This window comes from Mesoplodon mirus, assembly GCF_964341445.2.
Source record: "Mesoplodon mirus genome assembly, chromosome: X".
Taxonomy (NCBI): Eukaryota; Metazoa; Chordata; class Mammalia; order Artiodactyla; family Ziphiidae; genus Mesoplodon; species Mesoplodon mirus.
The window spans coordinates 116,861,029-116,886,665 of record NC_138981.1 but is presented as its reverse complement, the minus strand read 5'-3'; the positions used below and the strand labels follow the sequence as shown (position 1 = coordinate 116,886,665).

General features: G+C 40.7%; 1 protein-coding gene across 9 annotated transcripts in view; it reads left to right on the top strand.

Moving 5' to 3' along the window:
• ARHGEF6 (Rac/Cdc42 guanine nucleotide exchange factor 6) overlaps positions 1–25,637 on the top strand; it is a 111,772-nt gene that overhangs the window by 77,882 nt on the left and 8,253 nt on the right. For 5 of the 9 annotated variants that reach the window (XM_082610086.1, XM_082610094.1, XM_082610092.1 and 2 more), the window contains 9 exons: positions 10,852–10,990; positions 13,702–13,761; positions 15,727–15,873; positions 18,650–18,736; positions 19,546–19,624; positions 20,514–20,659; positions 21,713–21,850; positions 23,408–23,428; positions 24,611–24,704. In XM_082610086.1, the coding sequence (XP_082466212.1) occupies positions 10,852–10,990; positions 13,702–13,761; positions 15,727–15,873; positions 18,650–18,736; positions 19,546–19,624; positions 20,514–20,659; positions 21,713–21,850; positions 23,408–23,428; positions 24,611–24,704 (911 nt within the window). The remainder of the gene's footprint in view (positions 1–10,851; positions 10,991–13,701; positions 13,762–15,726; positions 15,874–18,649; positions 18,737–19,545; positions 19,625–20,513; positions 20,660–21,712; positions 21,851–23,407; positions 23,429–24,610; positions 24,705–25,637) is intronic. The other 4 variants (XM_082610087.1, XM_082610090.1, XM_082610089.1 and 1 more) reach the window with 4 other exon arrangements.

Below are 25,637 nucleotides of genomic sequence, written 5' to 3'. Positions count from 1 at the left end.
TTCTAGGCTTTCTAATTTGTTCCATTGATCTAGTGTCTTTCTTTGTGCCAACCATACTGTTTTAATTACTGTAGATTTGTAATATGTTTTGGAATAAGGAAATGTGAAACCTCCAACTTTGTTATTTGGGGTTCATTTTGGTTCCATATGAATTCTGGGATTGTTTTTTTCTGTTTCTGTAAAAAAATAAATGCCATTGAGGATTTATAGGGATTGCATTGAATCTGTAGATCACTTTCAACGTCTAGACATTTTTTTTTTCAGATTTCACCGGTTACATGCATTTATTTATCTGTGTATGTATTTAGTTTTTTTAATGATTTTTTTATTAGTTTCTGCTTTATAACAAAGTGAATCAGTCATACATATACATCTGTTCTCCCATCCCTTCCCTCTTGCGTCTCCCTCTGTCCCACCCTCTCTATCCCACCCCTCCAGGCGGTCACAAAGCACCAAGCTGATCTCCCTGTGCTATGCAGCTGCTTCCCACTAGCTATCTACCTTACGTTTGGTACTGTATATATGTCCATGCCTCTCTTTCGCTTTGTCACAGCTTACCCTTCCCCCTCCCCATATCCTCAAGCGTCTGGACATTTTTAACAGTATAAACTCTTCTGATCTGTGAACATGGGATGTCTTTACACTTATTTGTTCCTTCTTTAATTTTTTTCATTAATGTTTTGTAATTTTCAGTGTACAAGTCTTCGGTCTCCTTGGTTAAGTTTAGTCCTAAGTATTTTATTCTTTGGATGCTATTGTATCAATAAATGAGATTTCTTTCCTTCCTTCTTCCTTTCTTTCTTCCTTTCTTTCTTCCTTTCTTTCTGTATTTATTTTGGATAGTTCATTGTTAATGTATAGAAATGCAACTGATTTCTGTATGTTAATTTTGAATCCTGCAACTTTACTGAATTCATTTATTTTACCAGTTTTTTGTGGAGTCTTTAGGGTTTTCTACATATAAAATCATTTCATCTGTGAACAGAGATCATTTTACTTCTTCCTTTCCCGCTTGGATGCCTTTTATTTTTCTTTCTTTCCTATCTGGCTAGGACATCCAGTACTGTGTTGAATAGAAGTGACCAAAGTGGGTATCTGTGCCTTGTTCCAGATCTTAGAGGAAAAAGCTCTGTTTTTCACCATTGAGTATGATGTTAGCTGTGTGCTTTTCGTATATTGCCTTCTTATGTTGAGGCAATTTCCTTCTATTCTTAATTAGTTGAGCATTTTTGTTTTTATCATGAAAGGATGTTGGATTTTTGTCAAATGCTTTTTCTGCATCTAATGAGATGATCATATGATTTTTATCTTTTGCCCTTCGAGTGTGATGTATCACATTGATTGATTTTTGTATGTCAAATCATCCTTGCATCCTAGGTATATTTCCTACTGGTCATGGTGTATGATGCCTTTAGTGTGCTATTACATTTGGGTTGCTAGTATTTTGTTGAGGACTTTGGCATCTATATTCATCAGGATATTGGCCTATAGTTTTCTTTTCTTGTGGTGTCTTTCTCTGGCTCTTGTATCAGGGTAATGCTGGTCTCATAAAATGTGTTTGAAAGTGTTTCTATCTCTTTAATTATTTTGGAAGAGTTTGAGGAGGATTGGTGTTAATTCTTTTTTTTTTTTTTTTTTTTTTTTTTTGCGGTATGCAGGCCTCTCACTGTTGTGGCCTCTCCCGTTGCGGAGCACAGGCTCCAGACATGCAGGCCCAGTGACCATGGCTCACGGGCCCAGCTGCTCCGTGGCATGTGGGATCTCCCCAGACCAGGGCACGAACCCATGTCCCCTGCATCGGCAGGCGGACTCTCAACCACTGCGCCACCAGGGAAGCCCTAATTCATTTTTTTTTAAATTTTTTATTTATTTATTTTTTGGCTGTGCCACGGGGCATGTAGGATCTTAGTTCCCCGACCAGGGATCAAACCCACCCCCCTGCGGTGTAAGCGTGGAGTTTTAACCACTGGACCACCAGGGAAGTCCCCAGTGTTCATTCATTTTTAAATGTTTTATAGAATTCACCAGTGAAGCCATCTGGTCCTGGGCTTTTCTTTGTTGGGAGGTTTCTTTGTTTGTTTGTATTTTGGTTTTTAAATTAATTCATTTATTTTTGGCTGCATTGGGTCTTCATTGCTTTCTCTAGTTGTGGCAAGTGGAGGCTACTCTTCATTGTGGTGCATGGGCTTCTCATTGCGGTGGCTTCTCTTGTTGCAGAGCACAGGCTCTAGGCATTCAGGCATCAGTAGTTGTGGCACGTGGGTCCAGTAGTTGCGGCACACAGGCTTAGTTGCTCTGCGGCATGTGGGATCTTTCTGGACCGGGGCACGAACCCATGTCCCCTGCATCAACAGGTGGACGCTCAACCACTGCACCACCAGGGAAGCCCTATTTTACTTTTTTAACCAATTTGTTTAACTTACATTTAGTAAATGTATAGAGTTGTGCAACTATCACCACAATCCAATTTAAGAACATTTCTGTCACAGAAGATCCCTTATGCCCATTGCAGTCAATCCCTGCTCCCACCCCCATGAATTATTTTTTTAGTGTTTGCTTTGAGGCTTTCCATATATATATCTTAACTTGTCTGAGTCTGCTTCATGTTTACAGTAATGTAATTCTAGTGAGATATAAAAATGTTACTCCTAGTATACCTCTATTTCCACTTCCCTTTTTGTGCTACTGTTGCTATACATGTTATGTCTATATGTTATGAGCCCAATAATACATTGCCATCATTATTATTATTGTTATTTTAAATTTATTTATTTATTCATTTATTTAATTTTTGGCTGCATTGGGTCTTTGCTGCTGCACGTGGGTTTTCTCTAGTTGCTGAGAGCAGGGGCTACTCTGTTGTGTGCAGGCTTCTCATTGAAGTGGCTTCTCTTGCCGCAGAGCACAGGCTCTAGGTGCACGGGCTTCATTAGTTGTGGCTCGTGGGCTCAGTAGTTGTGGCACATGGGCTTAGTTGCTCCACGGCATGTGGGATCCTCCTGGACCAGGGCTCAAACCCATGTCCCCTGCATTGGCAGGCTGATTCACAACCACTGCACCACCGGGGAAGCCCGCCATTGTTATTATTAATATAATTTTCTATTAATGAAACTGAGAGAGGAAAGGAGAATGAGTATATATTTATGGCATTTGTTATATTAACATTCTTATTTACTGTTTGTGTAAGGTGATACCTCATTGTAGTTTTGACTTGCATTTCTCTAATAATTAGTGATGTTGAGCATCTTTCCATGTGCCTGTTGGCCATCTGTATGTCTTCTTCGGAGAAGTGTCTACTTAAGTCTTCTGCCCATTTTTGGATTGGGTTGTTTGTTTTTTTGATATTGAGTTGTATGAGTTTTGGAAATTAAGCGCTCATCAGTCACATTGTTTGCAAATATTTTCTCCCAGTCTGTAGGTTGTCTTTTCATTTTGTTGATGGTTTCCTTTGCTGTGCAAAAGGTTAAAGTTTGATTAGGTCCCATTTGTTTATTTTTGCTTTTATTTCTATTGCCTCGGGAGACTGACCTAAGGAAACATTAGTACAATTTATGTCAGAGAATGTTTTGCCTATATTCTCTTCTAGGAGTTTTATGATGTCCTGTCTTACATTTAAGTCTTTAAGCCATTTTGAGTATATTTTTCTGTAGGGTGTGAGGGAGTGTTCTGACTTCATTGATTTACATGCGGCTGTCCAGCTTTCCCAACACCACTTATGGAAGAGACTGTCTTTTCTCCATTGTATATTCTTGCCTCCTTTGTCGAAGATTAATTGGCCGTAGGCCTGTGGGTTTATTTCTGGGCTCTTTATTCTAGGAGTAGTTTTTTGAGACCAGTCTTTGAAATTTGCTCGTTCTCTCTACTGACCTAGCTGGCCTCTTGTGTAGCTTGTTGTTCTTTTTTTTTTTTTTTTTGCTGTACGCGGGCCTCTCACTGTTGTGGCCTCTCCCGTTGCGGAGCACAGGCTCTGGACGCGCAGGCTCCGCAGCCATGGCTCACGGGCCCAGCCGCTCCGCAGCATGTGGGATTTTCCCGGGCCGGGGCACGAACCCATGTCCTCTGCATTGGCAGGCGGACTCTCAACCACTGCGCCACCAGGGAAGCCCGAGCTTGTTGTTCTTAATTAAGAGGACCAGCCTTCTCTCATTTGCTTACCACCAAAATCTTCATTGCCTTTGCAAGAGACCTTAGGCTTGAATTTCCCCACACTGTTTTTCAACTAGAACCAATTCCTTTGAGGAAAGCTCACTGTTCCTATAGTCTGTCTGCCTCTCTCCTGGGCAAAATCTTTGAGCCACTACTCTGGGTGCTGGGCAGGGCAGTAGCCTCTGGTCTTCTCTTTTTACCTTTCCCAGCACAGAACCTCTACCCTGCAAGCAAGCTGGGGTGAGGGTAATTTGGTGCCAGTATTTTCAGCCTGCGTCCTCCCTCTCAGCCACACTCACTAGGCATTCAATGTCTTCAACTCAGAGCTGAAGCAGTTGAGATATGCTAGTGAGATATTGTGTCCTTGGGTTGGGAGTTGAGGGCAGAGGGAGCCCTCTCTTCTTGTCCACACTTGCCTGGAGTGGCTTCTGGCAAACTGAGCCAGGAGGAGGGAGGAGGGAGAGAGGGAGAGAGCAGGTCATGGCTCAAATACCAAGCTCTCCCTGTTCTTACTGAGTTTTAGAATATTTTCTTGAATAAATGTTTTCTTCATTTACCAGATGTCATTGGAACACTTTCTAGAGACTTTAAATGGTTGTTTTTATAGGTTCCACTAGCTCGGCTTGTTTCCCTGGGGGATGGGTCCATGTAGCATCTCATGCCACCATCCCCTTCAGGCCACTCCTTGATGTCAGCCTAAAAACTTTTTCCCACTTTTATATTGTCTCAGTTTACAGTTCTGCCACTTAGAAGCTGTGTTACCCAGGGTGATTCACTTAATCTTTAAACCTTAGTTTCCTCACTTGTAAAATGAGGATAAAATCACCTACCTTGCAGGGTTGGTGTGAGGATTCAATGAAATAATGTATACCAAGTACCCGGCATATAGCACAAGGTACTTGCTGCCACCTCCCATGTCTGCTTTATTCGTCTTCTACCAGCTTCTTGTTGTTTTTTTAGAAAAACAATTATGCAATATTTCAAGCATACAAAGAACAGAGATAAAATAAAGTACACCCACGTACCCACCATTCAGCTTAAGAATCAAATTGTAGCTGCAATTGGAGTCCTGTGTATACTTTCCAATATTTCCTGCTCCTCCCTCCCTCCCCTGAGGGAGCCTCAGTCCTGAATTTGTTTTTATTATTTCCAGGAATGTTTTCATACTTCACTACTTATCTTCAATAAATAAAAATATGGTTCAGAGGCATTTTTCCTGTGATGGCTACGTAAACATCCTGTGCGGATAAGGGTAAATTTCTTAATGCCAATGAAAAGAGATCCCATCATGTTAGCTTGCCATTTATATGAGCACGTATTCTTTTTCTTCTGATCTGAGAACAGCAATTCTGGATAAATACCAGAAAGAAACGGTGTACCTCAGATGGCAGACTTTTGTAGTGTTTAGAGAATTTTCTGTTGTAATTCTGTGTACTAAAATACTACTGACTCTGCATTTACCCATGTTAGGAGTTTAAAATATAAATAACAATAGAGATTCTTTCAAACATTATGATTTAAAGTCTGTTGCACAGTTAATTGAAAGATTCTCAACTTTGGGGGGAAATTATAACCCTGTTTGCTTGATTTTGGTTAGTGATTTTTAAAAATTGAAGTATAGTTATTTACAATGTTTCAGGTGTACAGGAAAGTAATTCAGTGTACATATATCTATGTATAGATATAGATATATATTCTTTTCCAGATTCTTTTCCATTATAAGTTATTACAAGATATTGAATATAGTTCCCTGTGCTATACAGTAGGTCCTTGTTGTTTATCTATTTTATATATGATTATTGATTTTTTTGGAGAATTTTATAATATCCCTTGAAATGATGGAAGACTCACTGGAGTCCCATAGAACTGAATTTTTATCTTAGTGGTTTATTTACATGTAAGGAATGAAAATTAAATTAAAATACTTGGGGTTATCCTCAGAGGTGCTTCTAATATAATCTAAGCTATTTTCTAGGCATCTTGTCGTAATTTATGCTGACATACTAGAGGCAAAGCATAGTTGAGTGAAATTCTCAGAAAATTCAGATTAAAATCCTGTTTTATATGAAGGCTTCAGCTGAAATAGGGACATTGGTGAATTTCTGCTAAAGCTGTAGGTGCTTAGAAGCGGGAAAATTTCTGAGTCAGAGCAAGCCAGTTAGGTGAACTTCTTCATTTCGGCCGGCAGGTAGCAGTATCATACTAGAAATGCTTGTGACGATTGACAATGAGACCAGACGCAGCCTGAAAATTGTATGACTGTGTGTTGGTGCCTTGTGAAAAGTGCAGTGATGCATTATCTGAATTCGGAGATACAAGCAGACCCCAATCTTGATATGTTTGTTCCCCATATTTACATATATTTGAATGAGTGCCCCAGTCTTTTGCTCGGCCCTGGGCGAGGTCTTTTGGGATTTCCCCTCTCTCTCCCCTTCTGGCTCGCTATTGTGGCTCTTATTTCTTCCTGGGAGTAACTTCACCCTTACAAAAATACCCACTTCTCTCCCGTGCTTCGTTGTGGCATCCATCCTTTTCACAAGGGAGAGGAACCCGGCGGCGTGGAAAGACAGAGTGGGGAGAGGGGGAGAGAGTTAGCGCCGAGGCAGATCTGGACCTCACTTCCGGCTCTATTGCGGCGACTACCACAAACACCACGTATTCTTTTCCTCTTGTTAGTTTTATAAACTCTCTGTTTACCACTGTTGTCAGCAATGAAGACTTTGAGAAAAACTCAGAGCTGTGTACTTGCTTCCGGGACGAAGCACATAGGAAAAATTCTGAGACTAGATTCTGTTCTGTCTTTGAGGAACCAGGGAAGGGAGCAAGTGAGACTGACCACAAACAAAAAAGTGGTGGGGAAGAAGCAGGCAGCCTAGTCTCTGGGACTGGATCAGTGAAAAAAGGGCTAAGTGAGATCCACCCAACCCAGTGTGAGCGGCATCCCGGGGATTTTCCACTGGCCACGCCCAGCCTCCCAGCTCCTCGTGCCTCACCTCCGCTTTCCAGACCACGGTGATTCCCATGAAAGGCTGGTGGCGAGAGAGTGAGGCGAAAAGGGGGGAAAATCTGGTCCTTTTCTAGCTGCTCTAGTTAGAGTCACCATCGTTCAAAGTGGAAATCTATGCAAAGATTCTACAGAAACACTGTTATATGAGATGGTTAAGCCCTGTAGTGTTATTATAATGTATGACACTTTTCTTCAGTTTTCCAGCCCAACCTAGAATATACCAGAGCCCCATCCACCGTGCATTCTATAAGGGTATGTTGAGTTTCAAACAACATTCATACATTGAAAACTGCTTCTATTGTGTCACATCACATATACAGAACATGTTAAACTTGAAAAGCACTTCAAACAGGCTGTATAAAACGTAAAAGCTGCATTTGAAAGACATTGTGTTTTGGTATACAGATATATATTTGCATGTTATATTTGTGTATGATATTAATTTGTGCATTAAATTTATTTGGCTAAGTAAAATGTGTCTTTGAGGATCTATTTATCATGATGGGCAGTGGCTTTATAAGGCAGTTTTGTTCTTTTTTTTTTTTTTTTTTTGCGGTACGCGGGCTTCTCACCGTTGTGGCCTCTCCCGTTGCGGAGCACAGGCTCCGGACGCGCAGGCTCAGCGGCCATGGCCCACGGGCCCAGCCGCTCCGCGGCATGTGGGATCCTCCCAGACCGGGGCACGAACCCGTGTCCCCTGCATCAGCAGGCGGACTCTCAACCACTGCGCCACCAGGGAAGCCCCAGTTTTGTTCTTTTGTTGCACTAGTCTAATGTTACTTTTTCCCTAATAGCCAGTGTTTTATTCTGAGATAGTGATCTCACGTTATACTGAAAAAAAAAATTTAAATTCTTTTGTAATATTTAACAAGCCTAGAAGTTAGAATGATGCATGGAAAGTAATAAAGTACACATTAACATTTGCTTTTAATTGTTGTAACCCTTGTATCAATTAGAGTAGAACGTTGAGGATGCAGGTAGTTATTTACTCATGGAAAGGAAAAAATAAGGCTTGTTTACCAAATTGAAAAGAAATTAGAAAATTGATTTTCTCAAAATTACATACTCAAATGCACTCTCCAACTTCGAGTTAATTTCCTAATTATATTTTATATGTGATGATCATTTTTTAGTCTAAGCCAAATCTGACCCACAGGCAGGTTAACCTGTTTCCCTAGTTGCTTGCATTAAGCACTATTTCTTTTTTAAAAATTTTTATTGAGATCTACTTGATTTACAATGTTGTGTTAGTTTCAGGTATACAGCAAAGTAATTCAGTTATACATATAGATATATATTCTTTTTCATATTCTTTTCCATTATGATTTATTACAGGATATTGAATAGAGTTCCCTGTGCTATATAGTAGGACCTTGTTGTTTATCTATTTTATATATAGTAGTGTGTATCTGTTAATCCCAAACTCTTAATTTATCCCTTCCCCACCCCCTTTAACCTTTGGTAACCATAAGTTTGTTTTCTATGTCTGTGAATCTGTTTCTGTTTTGTAAATAAGTTCATTTCTATCATACTTCAGATTCCACATATAAGCGATATCATATGATATTTGTCTTTCTCTGTCTGACTTACTTCACTTAGTATGATAATCTCTAGGTCCAAAACACTATTTCTTCTAGAAGTTCTCCCTGCATTATTCAAGTGAACTCAGCTCCCACCCTCCTTTTTTTCATGGTTTAGACCTCAGAGATGGTCCATGCCACTGCTGTGTTCCACATCAAGCATCAGACAGTAGTGATTTCCAACAGACTTGGGTATGAACCTTAACTTAGCTATTTACTTGCTTTCACTCACCCTTTCTGAGTCTCATGTTTCTCATCTGTAAAATGAAGATAACACCTGTGTTGAAATGTTGTTGTGAATATTAAACCAGAACAAATGCATGCAGAGATCTTAGCATGAAAGATTTTAGTCTTATAAACCCCAATATTTAAGGTTCATGATTTTAGTAGGAAGTAGGTTTTATCTCTGCTTTACAAATGAGTCAGCTGAGGTTGGTAACTGATCAGGGTCACTGAATCTGTTTTATGATTTCAAATCCAGGGCACTTCCCTCCCCTTGGCTGCTTCTGGAGCAAGACTGCAAAAACTGATAAAACAGGTAGCCTTGATGGTTAGATGTGACCACTCAGATGAGATCTAGCTTCCGTGACATCCCTGTGATTCTGCGTGACTCAAGGTTGCTGTGTAACAGCTGAAATGATGTCTTTTTCTCTCCTGCTCGCAAAAGCCAAGCAGAGGGAGAGTATCTATAATAGGGGTAACCTGCAACCCACCACACCCCCAAACCCCCTAGTAGGTTATCACTGATAGCAAGTTTCTTTGAACACAGCACAACTTTTTGCAACATGCCACAGTTGGGAACCACTGTCGAAGATGTGTTCTAGGAGAATAAGTAGGTCATTTGGTAGTAGAGGGTTCCTCTTGGAGAGGGATGAGAAGATTGGTGGGGCCAGTGGGAATCCAAAAAGTTAAGACTTGATCTTGCAGGCAATTGGAGGTTCCTGAGTAGGAAAGCAACAAGAGTTAAGTGGTGGTTTGCAGGGTGCTTCACAAGCCAGAAAGCCTGGAAGCTGTGGGGTCCATTGGACTATTGCAGTGAACCAGACCGGAGAGATGAAGGCCTGAGCTGAGTCAATGGCAGTGGGAATGGAAAGGAATAAACAGGCACAAGAAGGCTTGTGACGGATTAGATATGCATGGGTGAGCAAGGAGGGAGAGGGGTCAAGAGATAAGGCAGGTTTCCTTCTTTAATTCTATGTTGCAGAAATATAAACTAAAATGATCTTGCAGCCCCAGGACTCAGTATCCTATTGGTGGAAAGGAGACAGTCCAAGAGGGTGCTGAAGGGCAGAGAAAACCCAGGCTTAGACTTAGACATTTGCACAACATGGTTCCTAAGATATTAATACAGTCTTTTTTTTTTTTTTTTTTTTTTTTGGCCACACCGCGTGGCTTGTGAGATCTTAGTTCCCCTACCAGGGATTGAACCGGGGCCCACAGCAGTGAGAGTGCAGAGTCCCAGCCACTGGACCGCCAGGGAATTCCCTACAGTCTTTTTTTTTTTTTTTAAAGCCGAGTTATTTGGGTAGACTGCTGCACTGTTTTCAGATCCTAGGCTAAGTGATTAGTCATGCAAACATGCTGCTATCTGAATTTAGGACTTGATTCTGGCACATTACAAGTGGGTGTCCCAGTGATAGGGAGCACCCGGTGATAGGGAGCACTTGGTGAGTTACTCTCCTTGGCATCTCATCAGCCAATAACTAGAATGTTTGCAGTGACTAAGAAAAGATTTTTTCAAACCTGACATTGAGGTCATATGATAGATTGTATGCCCCATGCCTCTGGGTGCAGGCTTCTTAAGGGCAGGGGTTTTGGTTTTCTTCACGGCTGTATTCCCAACAGAGAACAGAGCCTGGCACTTAGTAGATGCTCAATAAATAATTGTTGGATGAGAAAATAAAGCCAGGGATCATAAGTGCCTGGTTCACCGCTGTAGCCCAGTGCTGTGCACCATGCTGATTGAATTGAGTTGAAGTGCGTTGGACAGCATTTGCGCTGGTGATCCAAAATTTATTTGGTTTTCTATGCTGTGAAATACAGGAAAATCATGTTCAGTTGGTAACTCTTTACATGGAATATTAAGCAGTAACAAAACTATATTCGTTCTTTTGCCAGTGACGATCTGGAACGATTTATGGAAAATCAAGGTGCATCTAGCCCAGGTATCCTCATTTTAACAACAAGTCTCAGCAAACCTTTCATGCGACTGGAAAAGTATGTTACTCTCTTGCAAGAGTTGGAACGGCATATGGAGGTAAGGGAAGGCGAGCTGTTTTAAGCTCCTGTACAAAGGATGAGCCTCTGCTCTGGAGGAAGCAGCCAGTACCACCTCCAAACTAGCCTTACTGAGCAGTTCAGAAAAAACCTGGGCTTCAAAATTTACTTGATCCAGTCTACCCTCTTCCCGGACTTTTAGTTTTCCCCATTATGCAGCAAAATAAGAAGGGGACATTCTTTTTTTTTTTTTTTCCCTCTGAAGATTTTTTTTTTACTTATTTTTTCCAGCTTTATTGAGGTATGATTGGCCAATAAAAATTGTATATATTTAGGTTGTACAACGTGATTTTTTAAAGGTGTACAATGTGATGATTTAATATACACATACATTGTAAAATCATGACCACAATCATGTTAATTAACACATCCGTCACCTCACATACCTACCTTTTTTTTTTTAGTGAGAACTTTCAAGATCTTTTCTTTTCTTTTTTTTTTAAGCAACTTTGAAGTATACAATACAGTATTATCAACTATAGTCACCATGCTGTACATTAGATCCCCAGGACTTATTCATCTAATAACTGAAAGATACCCATACTTTACTATTAAGTATTCATGATCATTCTCCCTCCCCTCTCTTCTCCCAGCCCCGGTCCTGTTGCTTCCTCAAGTCTCTGCTCACTGGTTGACTTAGGTTTTCTTCTGCCCTCTCATCTGTAGATGGTGGTTCTACAGAGAAATCTTCCACCAAGAAATCTTCTGTTGCTCTGATACATGAACCAGCTTTCTTATGGGAGCTAAACAAAGCAAAACAGCATCAGAAAATGTACAGAACACTTTTCATTATAGACAGGAATGTTTATCCCTAGAGCACTGTGGTCATTCAGCTTTCTGACTCTGGATTACAATGGAAGATTCTGGTATTTCTTTAAAGATGAATAAATGGGTCCACTCTCAGTTTCTCTGTTTATGAAGCCATACATCTCCATCAAAGCCCCCTCACATTTTTGTTTAAAAATGTACAGTTTACTTGCAACAGCTGTAGCATAGCTCTCACCTTTTCTAAATATTCAGATTTGCAATGAGGCCTGAGGATTGAATATTTTTGCCTCAAGAGCCCAAATCCTCTTTATTAAAAGCCAATCAGCAGGGGTAGCTTCTTGAGCCGTTCTTGTGTGATGGAGCATGGGGGATGGGGATGGGTGAGGAGGGCCCGAGGGGTGAAGCTGCATTTACCCTACTTGTTCTTCCTGTGTCTGGGGAAAGGTTTTGAGGTTTGAAAGGGTTTGATTATCTTTAAAGAAAAAGGTTGCACGCTGCCCGTCTTGTCAGCGTTTGTAAGGATTGAAAGCGTGTACTCTGAGGGAAAGCACATTCTCAGGTTCTTTGGCCTGCCGGAATGAAATTTCACTTAGGGCCCAGGAAGGTGTTGACCTCTGGATGGCTTTCCAAAAGCTAAACCTGTTTACTGAACCATTTGAGGTTTGCCCCTCCTTGTTTATCACAAAAATCCAGAAACGCGTGGCCCCAGTTTCTGGAACTGCTCAGTGCTGAAGTGCAAATGGACACTTCATTTGAGGAAATAAAATCCCAGGTGCCCCCACTGCCTGCATCCTCTGTCTTGGCCCTTCTTGTCTCAGAGCCCGTTTCCTCTCCTCCTCCGCATGCTGGTCACCTGCCTTTGGCTGCCTTTCATTTCCCACCATCAGATAATACGTACTCTGAGTACAAGTTCACCATCTGGTGAGACACTTTATCCAGCTTTCTGATCATTGAGTATGGCTGCTGGCTCATGGCAGAGTAGAACTTGAACTTCTCAATGATCAGCTGATTTGTGGAAGGATACATTTATAAAGGAGTACAACCTTTCTTTTCATAAGCAGTGCTGCTCTTGGCTTGGGTCAGACCCTTAGTCTACTCAGCTCTGTATTTTATCACCCAAAGCTGATTGAACAGCAGATTTTGTCTTCCTTTTACTGCAGCTGAATTCCAGAGGTTAGCTGGACATCTCCCGCAAGGAGCCCTACTTTCCCTTCATAAACAGTTATGCAGATGTGGATTCCTCAAAGCCATTTTTGAACCTTTTCACTTTTCAGGGTTGTGAGTACCGTGGAATTGCAGACCAAACATAATCAGCTTGCTTAAGAAGGAGCACATGGTATGAGACCTGGAATTTTTTCCCGTCTGCCATGTTGAGTCTGCTGAAAGAAGATGGAGGTGTAGGAAATGAGATTGGGTTGATTTCTCTCTAACCACCACTCTGTTTCTACAATTCCCTACCTCTTGTCATTTACTAACAACATGACCTAATGATGCCCCCCCGCACATTATTATTTATTATCCACGGTATAACAGCAAAAAGGCAAATGGGAACTCTTGCCTCGATAACTGTACCTAGTATGTTGTTACCAAATATATAATGTGTTCCCAGCCATCTTAATTTCTTCATTACCTAATCATTAGAGGTGCTGAGATTCCAAATGCTCAAATGCTGTTTTATTTTTTAATCTTCAAGTTAGCATACGGTAAAACTGACTTTTTTCTTTTGGGGTACAGGTCTATGACTTTTAACGTGTGTAGAGATTCGAGTTACCACCACTACTATCTCGATACAGAACAATTCCATCATCCCTCAAAATGTCTTCTTTGGATCTCTTTGCAGCCACACCCTCCTCCCACCCCTAACCCCTGCAATCACTGATCTGTTCTCCTTTAATATTGTTTTTAAATGTATTCCTTTCATAGGATACGCATCCAGATCACCAGGATATTCTGAAAGCAATCATAGCATTCAAAACTCTCATGGTAGGTGATGTTCTAAAATTATAATTCTCCATTTTGTATGCTTTGTTCCTAAAAGAGTGACTTGTGTGTAATGTTTCTTTCCTTCTGCAAAGGTCTCTAGAGTGGAAACAACAAGCTCTAGCGACCGTATCGCAGTGATTGTTTCATTGAATGTTGTCTTCCAAACATCATGCTTACCTGTGAAAGGTTGCCAGGCTGAGGGTGTAAAGCACTCACATTTGAAGTCTCTGCCACATTAAGCATGGCTGTGTAGGTGGGGGGTTTCCTTTTGTCTTTTTGTCTTTACCCCCGTGTTACTCACCGTATGTCTGTGCAACTCGTCCTTCACTGATCGGCATCAATACCGGATTCATCTACTTATGCCGAAAGGTGTGAGTCTATTCTTTGCATATGAAAAAGAAATCCTTCATCAAATCTAAAAGGAAAAAGAAACCCGACTAAAATACAATTGCTGTATATAGAGTGCTATCAAAGTTACCTTTTATCTTGAATCTTGAGCACAATGGCTTAATGTCCTCTTGAACCCACTGATGTAAAACTGCTTGGTGGCATTTTAGGAGGAAAGAAAAGGTTATTTGGGGAGATTGATTAAGTTGAGCTTAATTTTAGACATTTCTGTAGTACTCCAAGTGATGGGGATCAACGTTTAGTTATGGATTCTTGCTGTAAGGTTGTGATGCAACATTCACCGTCACCTCGTTTTTATTGCTGACGAAAGATCTGTACCTGACGTGTCCACAGTTAAACAGCAAGTTGAAGACCAGAGTGTAAGGTATCAGGTTAAAATTGCTGTTGTAGGTAAAAAATGGTGGAATATTGGCAGTTTGACATGGTTCAACCTAATGGAACAGCCCACTGAAAGCCATGGCATTTATAATAATTTGTATCCCTTCTCTTTTTTCCTATGTAAATTGAATATAAAATGTCTCATTTGAAAAACGATATTTCATTCTAATCATTTTACATGTTGTATAACTTGCTTTGATGGTTATAGTATACTTATTCCCATTCTAGGCCTCAAAGATATGTGTACAATGAATTTATTTGCTCAAGTTTCCATTTACCTGAAAGGGGCAGCAGAGATTTTATAGAAAACACGCCCCCAAACACTATGATAGTCATTTGGAAACAGGAACATAACTAACCATATGCTTATTTTCATATTCGATTTGGAGTGAATACTGTTAAATTATTTTAAGATAACGTCACATTTTCTGAAGCAGTGAGAGATATATGTATATAGTATATACTATATACAAATATATAGTAGTCATACCCCACGTGTTATTTCTTGGCTTGTATTTTCAGTTTGTATTTGTGAAATTCAGTTGTATCTCTTTTTCCAATCCTTTTAGGGATAAAAATTAACTTAGTACTTTTTCATAGCAATCTACTACTGGTCCCAAAACAAAGTATAGGGCAGTGCATATGTTTCATTATAAGATCAGTTTGATTCACTGTGGCGTAAGGAGTTTAATTTTCTCTTTTTCGATAACTCTTGGAGTCATTTTGTAAATTAAGATGTCACTTGGTTGGAAACTGAGTTAGAAAAATAAATTTGCTTTGTAACAAAGCACGATTTATGCAAAGGTAGACAAGATGGAGAGGAGCTGGAGCGAGCAGGGACACCAAGCAGCAGATCTGAACCTACTGGTCCTGTTTGATGTGATTCTGCTACTTGTCTCCTTGTGGAGAGGGAGAGGCAACCCCCTTCTACCACTTTATCTTGATGTTTTGCAAAATGAGAAGTGGCTCTTCCTTACAAAATGTTTAGGGGCTGAAGGCTAGAGATTTAAGGTAGTGGATCTTTCCGTCTGTCCTGAACGGACCTGGTGATGGGACTCGTGGTGAGGAATAGGGACTCAGTGGAAATCTGATAGTCAAGAGCCGCTTCTTACTTTAGCCTTGTTTCAGGTCTGTTTCAGAAGAATTCCTATTTCAGTATGTTCTGCTTTGGTTCTGTAGGGGCAATGCCAAGATCTCAGAAAGAGAAAACAGCTGGAGTTGCAGATACTTTCGGAACCTATTCAGGCATGGGAAGGGGAGGATATTAAAACCTTGGGAAATGTGATCTTTATGTCGCAAGTAATGGTGCAGTATGGAACATGTGAGGTAAGAGGTTTCAAATCTCAACACCCTTTCTTCCGTCTTTTATATATTTCTTCCTTTCTTTCTTCTTCCATCAAGGTCAAATGATCAAACTTTTCACATCAGAAACTGAGCACCTGTTCTTTGCCCAGCCCTCTGCTTGGTGCTGTGGGAGCAGTTAAGAGAAAAGAACAGCCATGATCTCTGCCTTCAAAGAACTCATTAGAGACAGATTAAAAGCCAAGCTGCAACTAGAAAACAAACCAAAATAGTCAATGCCAGATCATACCATCCCTACAATAGATTCCATAGAAGTTCAGAGAAGGGAGAGACCAAGAAAAGACTGTATGCAGACAGGACTTGAGGAGGGGGCCGTGAAGAGAGAGGGGGAAGATTTTGTAAGGGAGAGGTCATTCTTATCTCAGGAGACATAAGCGCACTGAGCCAGCCAGTTTATTAGGAGCAGAGGAAGCATCCTGGGCAGAGTGAAAGAGCGAATTCATTGGGTTCGAGAGAGGCAGGTTGTGAAGAACCTCAGATGTCAGGCAAGGATAGTTCAGCTGGACGCAGCAGGAAACCATGCAAGGCCTGAGTAGTAGAGAAACAGGGGTGAAACGAAAGGGGTGTTTCTGACAACCTGGCAGCTGTATATGTCAGCTAAACTGGAGGGGATGGGGCTAGAGACAGGCCAGCTGGGTTGGAAAGTGGTAAGTACCCCCCAGGAAGGTGGTGGCAGAGAGAATGAAACTTTAGGGGCAAATATGAGACCTGTTGAGAAGGGAAAGCCTATAGGAAGTGGTGAGCCAGAGCCTAAAGGAAATGACGGATGTCATTTCAGACCTGGTAACTTTCAAGTGATGGTGGGTATCCAGGAGGAGATGACTTGTAGGCAGCTGTTGAAATGGTATAGAAATGTGGGTAGGAGGTCAGAGTTAGAGGCAGAGGTTTACATGCCCCTGACAGATGTGCCTTCTTGGGAAGTAAATATCCAGAGAGAAGCACGGAGGCCTGAAGGTGGATTATGTCTTTTAGGAAGGGAGTGGGGTAGGGGAAGAAGGTTGATTACATCACCTGGTGTGATTTATGGGGTATTACAATCGTCTTCTCCCTCCCCAGACATCTTCCTCTACTCCCTGACAGGTCTCTGTCAGAGATTCATTACTGTGGTTACCAAAGGGGAAAGCGGGGAGGGATAAATTAGGAGTTTGGGGTTAACAGATTCAAAGTACTATACATAAAAGAGATAAACAACAAGAACCTACTATATAGCACAGGGAACTATATTCAATATCTTGTAATAACCTAAAATGGAAAGAATCTGAAAAAGAATATGTATCTGAATCACTTTGCTGTACACTTGCAGCATTGTAAATCAACTATACTTCAATTTAAAAATTGGAAAAAAAAAGCAATCTCATTTAAAATGCAGATACCCTGTGGAAGGTTAATGCAGTGACTCTAACAGTCTTTCATACCTTTGGGATAAACCTCTTGGGTAAAGCAAGGACGAATCAATGCCGGAAAAAGAAGACGAAGCACGGACTCCCTGGCTGTCCAGTGGTTAAGACTACGCGCTTCCAGTGCAGGAGGCTGGGGTTCGATCCCTGGTTGGGGAACTAAGATCCCGCATGCTGCGCGGCGAGGCCAAAAGATTAAAAAAAGAAAAAAAGACAAAGCAGAAGATAGAGGAGAATCAGGGGAGTGTGGTATGTCGTGGAAATTCTAGGAGGCGCATTTGAAAATGGTCAGCCTGCTGAGTGCTGCAGAAGGGTCAGAGGTCAAAGAGTATAGAGACCGGGAAGAAGCCATTGGATTTCTCTAGAAGGCAGTGATTGAAGACTTTGAGAGAGCAGCAGGGGTGCAGTTAGAGGGGGATCAATGGGGAGAAAACGAAGGCAGCAAGTAATCTGGCAATAAAATGTCAAGAAATAGGGTGTTATGTCTAAGGAGCCACAGGGGCAAGTGAAAGCTTATGAAATGGACAGGAGATGTGCATATGCTAAAGGCAGCAGAAAAAGCCAGTTAGACAGGAGAGGCAGCTGGAAGCAAGAGCAGGAGATGAGACCAAGCAAGAGAAAGATGTGAGAGAACGCAGAACACTTGTTAGAAAAATTAGCCTTGAAAGGTTGCTCTTCTCAAGCGGGAGAAAGGAGGCGGAGCCAGGCATGAGGATAATTGTAGCTAAGATGGTCGGACGCACGAGCCCAGCGCCATCTTTGGCATCTACTCATTGCATATCTGTTTAAGGGGTTCAGAGAAGCCTTCGTGTGTAAAATTTCCTTTAGAGCCATTTTAAAAAGTGTTTCCTTCTTTGTTTTATATGGGTATAATAATTATTGTGTAGTTATTGATTAACGGTAATTTTAGGAAGAGTTTACCATACATGTTAGGGCATAATAAATTTCCTATCACCTGAAAACCGCTTTATTTGGCCACTTTTCAAAGTAAAATCATTTTCACTTTGGGAACATTGAGACTTACATTGTGCTCTGGTTGCAGCTTGGGCAGGAAGGCATTAACTGTGTGACTTTTCAGGCTTACATGCTTGGGAAACAAACATGGTTGTTTGTATTTAACTCTTATGTATAGGAAGGACACAGATAAACTGGGGGCCTATATCCATTTTCAAAGTAAAAGTAAATGCGTTTTATACTTTTAAGTTGGGTATCCTTTTTTTAAAAAAATCACTGCGTTTCATTGCCTTATATAAAATCTATGTTACAAAAATGATTCCAGAAATTATTAATAAACAAAATGTGCAATTTATATTTTTCATTTAATCTTTTTCCTTCCACTTCAGGAAAAAGAGGAGCGGTACCTCATGTTATTTTCAAGTGTCTTGATAATGTTATCTGCAAGTCCTCGGATGAGTGGCTTTATCTATCAGGTTAGTAGATTTCATATAAAGCAAATAGCAAGACCCGTAATGAAAACAGGTTTCCATCCAGATGCAATATTTCCACTCCGGCATTAAAAGCTCCAGCCAGAAAAGACAGAATGTTCTGTCTGACCCTTCATGTAATTAAACAGTTTATAAGAGCAGATGTTCCTTCTCTCAGAGGCGTATGTGTTAGCATAATGAGTTTATCCTGAATGTCCACTGCTCTGGTTATAAGCTAGGTTATGAATGTGTAAATAGAAATTGAAGTCTGCAACTAGATGCATTAGCAGCAGCATTTTCCAGGCCCATATCATATCATTATTGCTGAAAAAATATAAAGTTGAGACTTGCCCCTATGGTTGTCTTATTACAGTCACATCACGTGACTCAAGTTTCTGAGATGGAAGTCATTCAGCTCCTTAGGAAATTCAACTTCCTTTAGTCTGCTCCCAAAACACGGAGTATTATAAGTTATTGTTGCCTATATCCTATCTTGGCCTAGCAATTTCTAATTTTCATGAAATTCGAGTTTCTACTTTATTTTTTGATGCTCAGGAAAATGTGTTAGAAAAGTAAACTGTGATTAAATCCTGACCTTATGATTTAGGGTGTGTTAGCAAAACACAACCCCCATTTTCCCCTTGCTTTCTTGTCTGATTAAAATTTAAAGTGGGGAAACATATTATCTACTGACAGACCAAAGAAATATGTCTCTCCATAATTCACCAGTGATTCCTAAGAGGGTCAGAAAATCTAACAAATAAGCAGAGACATGTATAACCACAGAATTAATGGGGATGTTCTTTTTCTGGTAGGGAAAAATACCAATAACAGGAATGGTGGTGACTAGATTAGATGAAATTGAAGGGAATGACTACACATTTGAAATCACTGGTAGGTAATTTTCTCTTCTTCATGTAGCTACTTCAAATTCTTTTTGAAATGCAGTGGGGTTTAAATAAATAAGTGCTATTATTTTCTGTTATATAGTCCATGAGCAAGTTTTACATGGGCATGGCAAAGCATATTCCATTTCCTGGGTTAATTAGGCTACAGCGATAGCAGGGAAACCTCCTGGTCATTCAAAAGCCTTGGCTTTGCCATTAGTTTCAATCTTCTCTTGTATAAGAGCTACTTGTTAGAGCTAAGAAATAACAGAATGGACCGATGTAAATATAATTTTCCCTCCCTTCTGTCGTCTGTTCCCTGGTGGCAGAGGAGCCATTTTATCACCAGCCTATGAATTAGCAAGATTTGGGTGTGTTTTTAAAAAGTGCTGAAAAGCCATGAAACTTTCTTCACAAATTGAGCAAAATGCCACACCTCCATAATGCTCCATGACAGTTTGGCCTCTTGTCCCTTTTGCCAAACCTGTTTGATATCCACCTGATGGTGGCACGTTTTGCACTGACACGACACGATGGCTAACACTGGGATGCTGGCCGCGGGCTTTACCCCCTTCTTTCCCAATAGGGAGCCCGAGATTTGGTATTGGCCCAGAGATTGGAACCAGTCTTAGTTAGAGCGAAGTTTTATACTACTTCCAAGATTCTGTAAGCGGTAGAAATCCAGGATGGTTTTATAAATCAGATAGGAGCATTTATGTCTTTACTTTATTATCAGAGCTTATCTGTTCCTGATAGAGAAGTTTCAACAGGGTTAGCTCATAAGTATGAAAACACCTGAAAATAGACACCCAAGTCCTAGCTGCAATGAAGTGTGTTTATGAATGAGGTAAGCTCAAGCTCCTCCTTGCCTTTTGTTTCCAAATGCTCCTAATCAGGTAACATAGTAGAGAGAATTGTGGTCCACTGCGGCAACAACCAGGACTTCCAGGATTGGCTGGAGCATCTGTACAGGCTGATCAGAGGACCCGCCTCTTGCAGTTCCTTATCCAAAACATCATCGTCATCTTGTAGTGCTCATTCCGTAAGTAGTCTGACTGTCTTGTCCAGGGATTATTGAGTCTCTTGTCAAATCCTGCCTGCTGAGGACTTACAAGAAGTGGTGAGCATGCCCTTAGCCTTTGGATAGTCTGTATTTGTAGGGTTTGAAGTACAGTCAAACCTCACTAATTCTGGTTTCTTGTTATGGAGGGAGACCCATCCCAATTAACAGAGTTTGACTTAGAGGTGTGCAGCTTTGTTTGACAGTATTAAGGTACTCCAACTAACTGCTAGCAAAGTTTTTCTAGCCGGAAGTCCTGCTAAGATGTTTTAATGATAAACAGCATTTATTTTAATCAGCAACCATTCTGTTCATGTTAATAATGTGCTAAGTCAAAGGAAATAGTTTACCTTCGTAAGTACTTGAACATCTCCATGCAGTCTCGTTTATGCATCACATTCCCTCAGTAACCTTTAAGGGTGAACTTTGAGCGTTGTCTCCTTCCATTTTATCATAAATTTAGAGTTCACGGAATTTGAATTGATGAGATTTTACTGTACTTGCCGAGTGAGATTGAAGATGTGCTGTGTTGTCTGTTAACACTCAAACCTCTGATGCCCAAATTCCAGTTTTGAGCACAGTGTGTGGTGGAAAGAACAAGGGATTTTGGCATCAGTTCTGGGTTCAAATCTTGGCTTTGCCAATTGCTGGCTGGTTACTTCACTTTGCTAAAGTTTGTCTTAAGTTCTTCTCAGGAAATAACCTATTTAAGTGCCTAATTGAGTGCCACACACATGACCAGACTCATTAAATGTTGACTGTTACTCCACTTTCCCCCCTTAGAGGGGAGAAAACACCTGACTTGAATGAAATTCCAGGACAGAGGGAGGGCAGGAACATGGGACGTGGAGTGAGTTTTGTGCTGTTCCTTAGAGACCCCAGAGTCTTGACTGGAAAACGCCAGTTCTCCAACTGGAGGCTTGTTTTCCCATCTTTTCCTTTCTGGGGCTGCCTTCGCGGATGCAACGAAGCTATTGCTGTTCTCTCAGTGTGTGGCCCAGGGGTTCAGATGGCAGATTGCCAACATCTCATCAGACATTCTCCCAGTCTTTTAGCTCTACTGGACAGCCCCGAGGACCGTTGGAGCCTCCTCAAATTATAAAACCGTGGAGCTTAAGTTGTCTGCGACCTGCGCCTCCACTTAGACCATCAGCAGCGCTAGGTTATAAAGAGGTAATTTTGCTACATATGGTATAAAATGCTTCTGACAAGCTGATTTCGTAGCTTATTACAAAGAGTTCTGTGGGCATGTGCTAGAATTGATGATAGGTGATACATGTCAGTCAATCTCGAATTGCTAGACTCAGTGATTTTTTTAAAATTAATTTTCCATTTCCGCATTGTCCATCTACACATATTTCTTGAATATCCACAAGGTTTCTGTGCACTGCCTGAGTTTCCCTGGTCTCCCCCTGGAGTGCCTCTGGCTTGCCTTTATGATTATATGATAATTCTATAAATAGGTCATGATGTACACACATCTCAAACAAATGCCACTTCATTAGCATTGAATTGCTAACCAAGCAGTCCCAAGTCTGCATTTGGAATCATTTTGATCTCTTAAACCAAATCAGTAAAAGTCTTACGGGACCAAGCCATGGGTCTGAACTATGAAAGTCTGAATTATTTGCTGCAGTTGGAAAGAGAAAAAGAATTTAATGAAAGGAGTGTCTTTTAAAAAGAGGCTTTTAAGCGTTAACCCTAGAGGACATCTGATATTTGGGTAGAATGCGGATTTCAAGGGTTTTTGTTTTTTGTCTAGAAATGGCAGTCAGGAAATGTCAGTCACTATCTCCCATAACTGTGCGGAGCATTACCTTTTCCATCCAAACGGTGGTTTTTTTTTTTTCCCCCTAACAAGTTTCTCATCATTTCAGCTTTCGGAAAAGATCCTCATTTATTAGTTACTATTCTTTAAATAGGTCTTACCGAGTGAAGATTTAAGTCTGTGACAATTATGAGACACATGTTAGAATTATGGTGCAAAGGCAGCATATATTTTTGTGTCAAATGTGTGTTTTGATGAGTGACGCAGACTTAGCTCAATTTTGAGTTTTTGATTTAAAACACCATGCTTCACTTAATTGTTTCACTTAATTGTTGCCTCCAGTTCTTAGTGCAGTAAAAGTAGGACAATATCTGGATATGGGAGGATTTTTTGATCCTTTCAACCTGACATGATAGGAGAAATAATCCTTGAGCCGAATCTTTATTATGTACCTCTATTCAGAATTTGGCCAGGAAACAGCCCCACAGGCTGGCTTTGGAGATTGACCGGTGATTCCTGCAGTCATCCAATTTTCTCCTCTGATTACCTAAACCAGGAGTGCCACTTCATAGTTACCTAAGTCCCCTTTTTAATGATGCATATTTTGTAATTGTCCGTTACTAAGTTCAAATTAAGGTGAGCTTTGAAGGGTAAAGTTGACTTAATCCTTCACAGAACTAATCCATTAAAACTAAGGCATGATCACTTTGTTTCTGCTGGGAGATGTGTATTTCAGTTATTTTCAGCATTTGTTTTTCTGCACAGAACTGTATTCCTTGGGCTTTTGCATGGTGATATTGCATCTGAAACTAATGTGGGAAACATGATGATATTCTCTCTGTGTAATTTATGGTAACACTAACATTTCAAATGTTGTTTTAGAATTATTGATAAATGGATTTGGTCATTATAACCATCGACCTCTCACGCTCATCTTCTCTTTCTTTACATATTCACTTTAGAGGATGTCTTATATCTTAAAGGTAAGGGTAGAACGATATCTTTGGCATACAGTGACATCATATAATGCTGTGCTGTAACCTTTGATGAATGAAGCTTTCCTTTATGCTTGTTTTGTCCCTTGTTACAATTGGTGGCTAAAATATGAAGATACAATTCTGACATGTAAGTACTTTCTTCAGAAAAGTAGGCTCTTGTGAACTATGTACGGAAATGTCATCTTATAATGCCTCTAAAATGTCTGTTTTCCGTGGGGTTTTTTTATATGCTGTTTCTATTTTTCCTGTTATTTTTGTCACATGTGAGTTTTTCATGTTTGTCTGTTTTCAAGTCTAAGTGGATCACTGAGGCTAAGTGGAAGAAATTAAATTCTTTGTTGCACTTATTTTTAAGGTAGTGATTGTTATCCATGCATCCTGTATGTACATTGCATGGGAGATTGGAATAAGATGATCACTGTTTACTCGGGTACTTAATGAGCACCTTTTTAGACCTGCTGGTTATTCATATGGCAAAGGCAAATCCAATAATTCATCTCTCTTTTATCTACTAATTAAAAATATGTCTTTATAGATGTATGTTTAAGCTTGCTGTAGGTACGTTATGCCTAACCCCAAATTATTTATCAGGAAATCCTTCATTTGGCTCTTCTCTTTGACTACAGGGAATTTACTTAGTCTCTCTGCCTTAATTTTCCTGTCTCACAAATGGAAATTGATATTCTTCTTTGTGGGACTGTCGCTAAGGAGAACTTAGTTAAATAGTTTTGAAGCTCTTCAAAAAGCGGTCTATACCCCATTAATAGTTACAATTGTTATTTCATTCCCTTAAAGCTGTATCAGTGGGGAATATAAACCAAGTTAGGAATACTGTTATTTCTCTAGGATTGACATCCATTACTTTCTCTGCAGATGGTACCCTAAAGGCATTTGGCCTCCTAGAGAAGCAGCCGCCTCTGCAGTAGGCCCACACCATTCTTATTCCCATCTCTATGGCAATTGAGAGGATAATAGCATTGCCTCGGTTTTATTTAACCTTTTAGAGTTTATTGGAGCCATTTTTATTGTGTATAGTATTGAATCTTGATACCCTCCTAAGTGAGACTGTCAAAAATAAGAGAGAGCCATTCTATTTAATTTCATTTGCTTTTTTAATTTGTTTTTTGGGGAAATTTTTAATTCATAAAGAAACCTCTATCCTTACAGGAATCTGGTAAAAGCCCCAAAACGATGAAGAAGTTTCTTCACAAAAGAAAGACTGAAAGAAAGCCATCGGAGGAGGAATATGTCATCCGCAAAAGTATGTGATTCGTACTTTTAGAAAGTTGGTTATGGATGAGGAATTTTTTGAAAGAAGAGGATTCGAGCAGTGTGTTCTCAGCATCACCTTTGACATAAAGAAAAATGCATGGGGAGGCTTGGCCGCCACCTCTCAGATTTTGCAATAAGCTGTCTCCTGCTGCTTTTCATGTCGTCTTAGTCAGACAAACCATCTATATAGTTTTCATGTTGAATACTTGGCTCTACCTGGTTTAGAACCACTAAAGGGACCCATTTGCTATGGATACATTTTTTTCTTCCCTCTTAGTTTCTGACACCTGAGATATTTGCCTTTACTGAGATCGACTAAATAGGCCCGAAGCCTGAGATCCTCTGGAATTTTAATGTTCAGTGATGTTCTCAGTTAGTCAAGGAAGCAGCCTGCTGGCATATAGAAACAGGGCTGGATTTAGAGGCAGGCTGCAAAGTCGGTCAGCCGATCGATATGTACACATTTGCCTCTCTGGGAACAAGGTACTCTGGGACACACATGAAGGAGTAAGTGATGTATCACAAAGGGGTGACAGAGCAGTGTGTATCAGTCCAAAATACAGTCTGGATAAATCTTTGCTGGACTCTAGCTTCTGCTTCCCCTACCCCTCACCTCACCCCTGGATGTGCACATCAACATGTTAACAGTCATTTCTAGAATGAGTTGGAGGGTGTTGGGGGAATGAGAGGGAGAATCAGTGACTAGGCTGGCTGGTTGGGAAAAAATGGGTGGGATTAATGGTGGAAAGCTTCCTAGAGAAAGTGAGCCTTGAAATTTGATGGAGAGGAAGGGTGTGGTGTATGGGTTGAGTACTGAGGCCAGCGCCAAGCCCAGGGCTGGCCTTGTAGCCTCTGAGACCCTGGCAGGACCCTCCAATTTCGAGCTCTGAGTGGCTTCCGGAGCAGGCCACTCTCGGCGCCG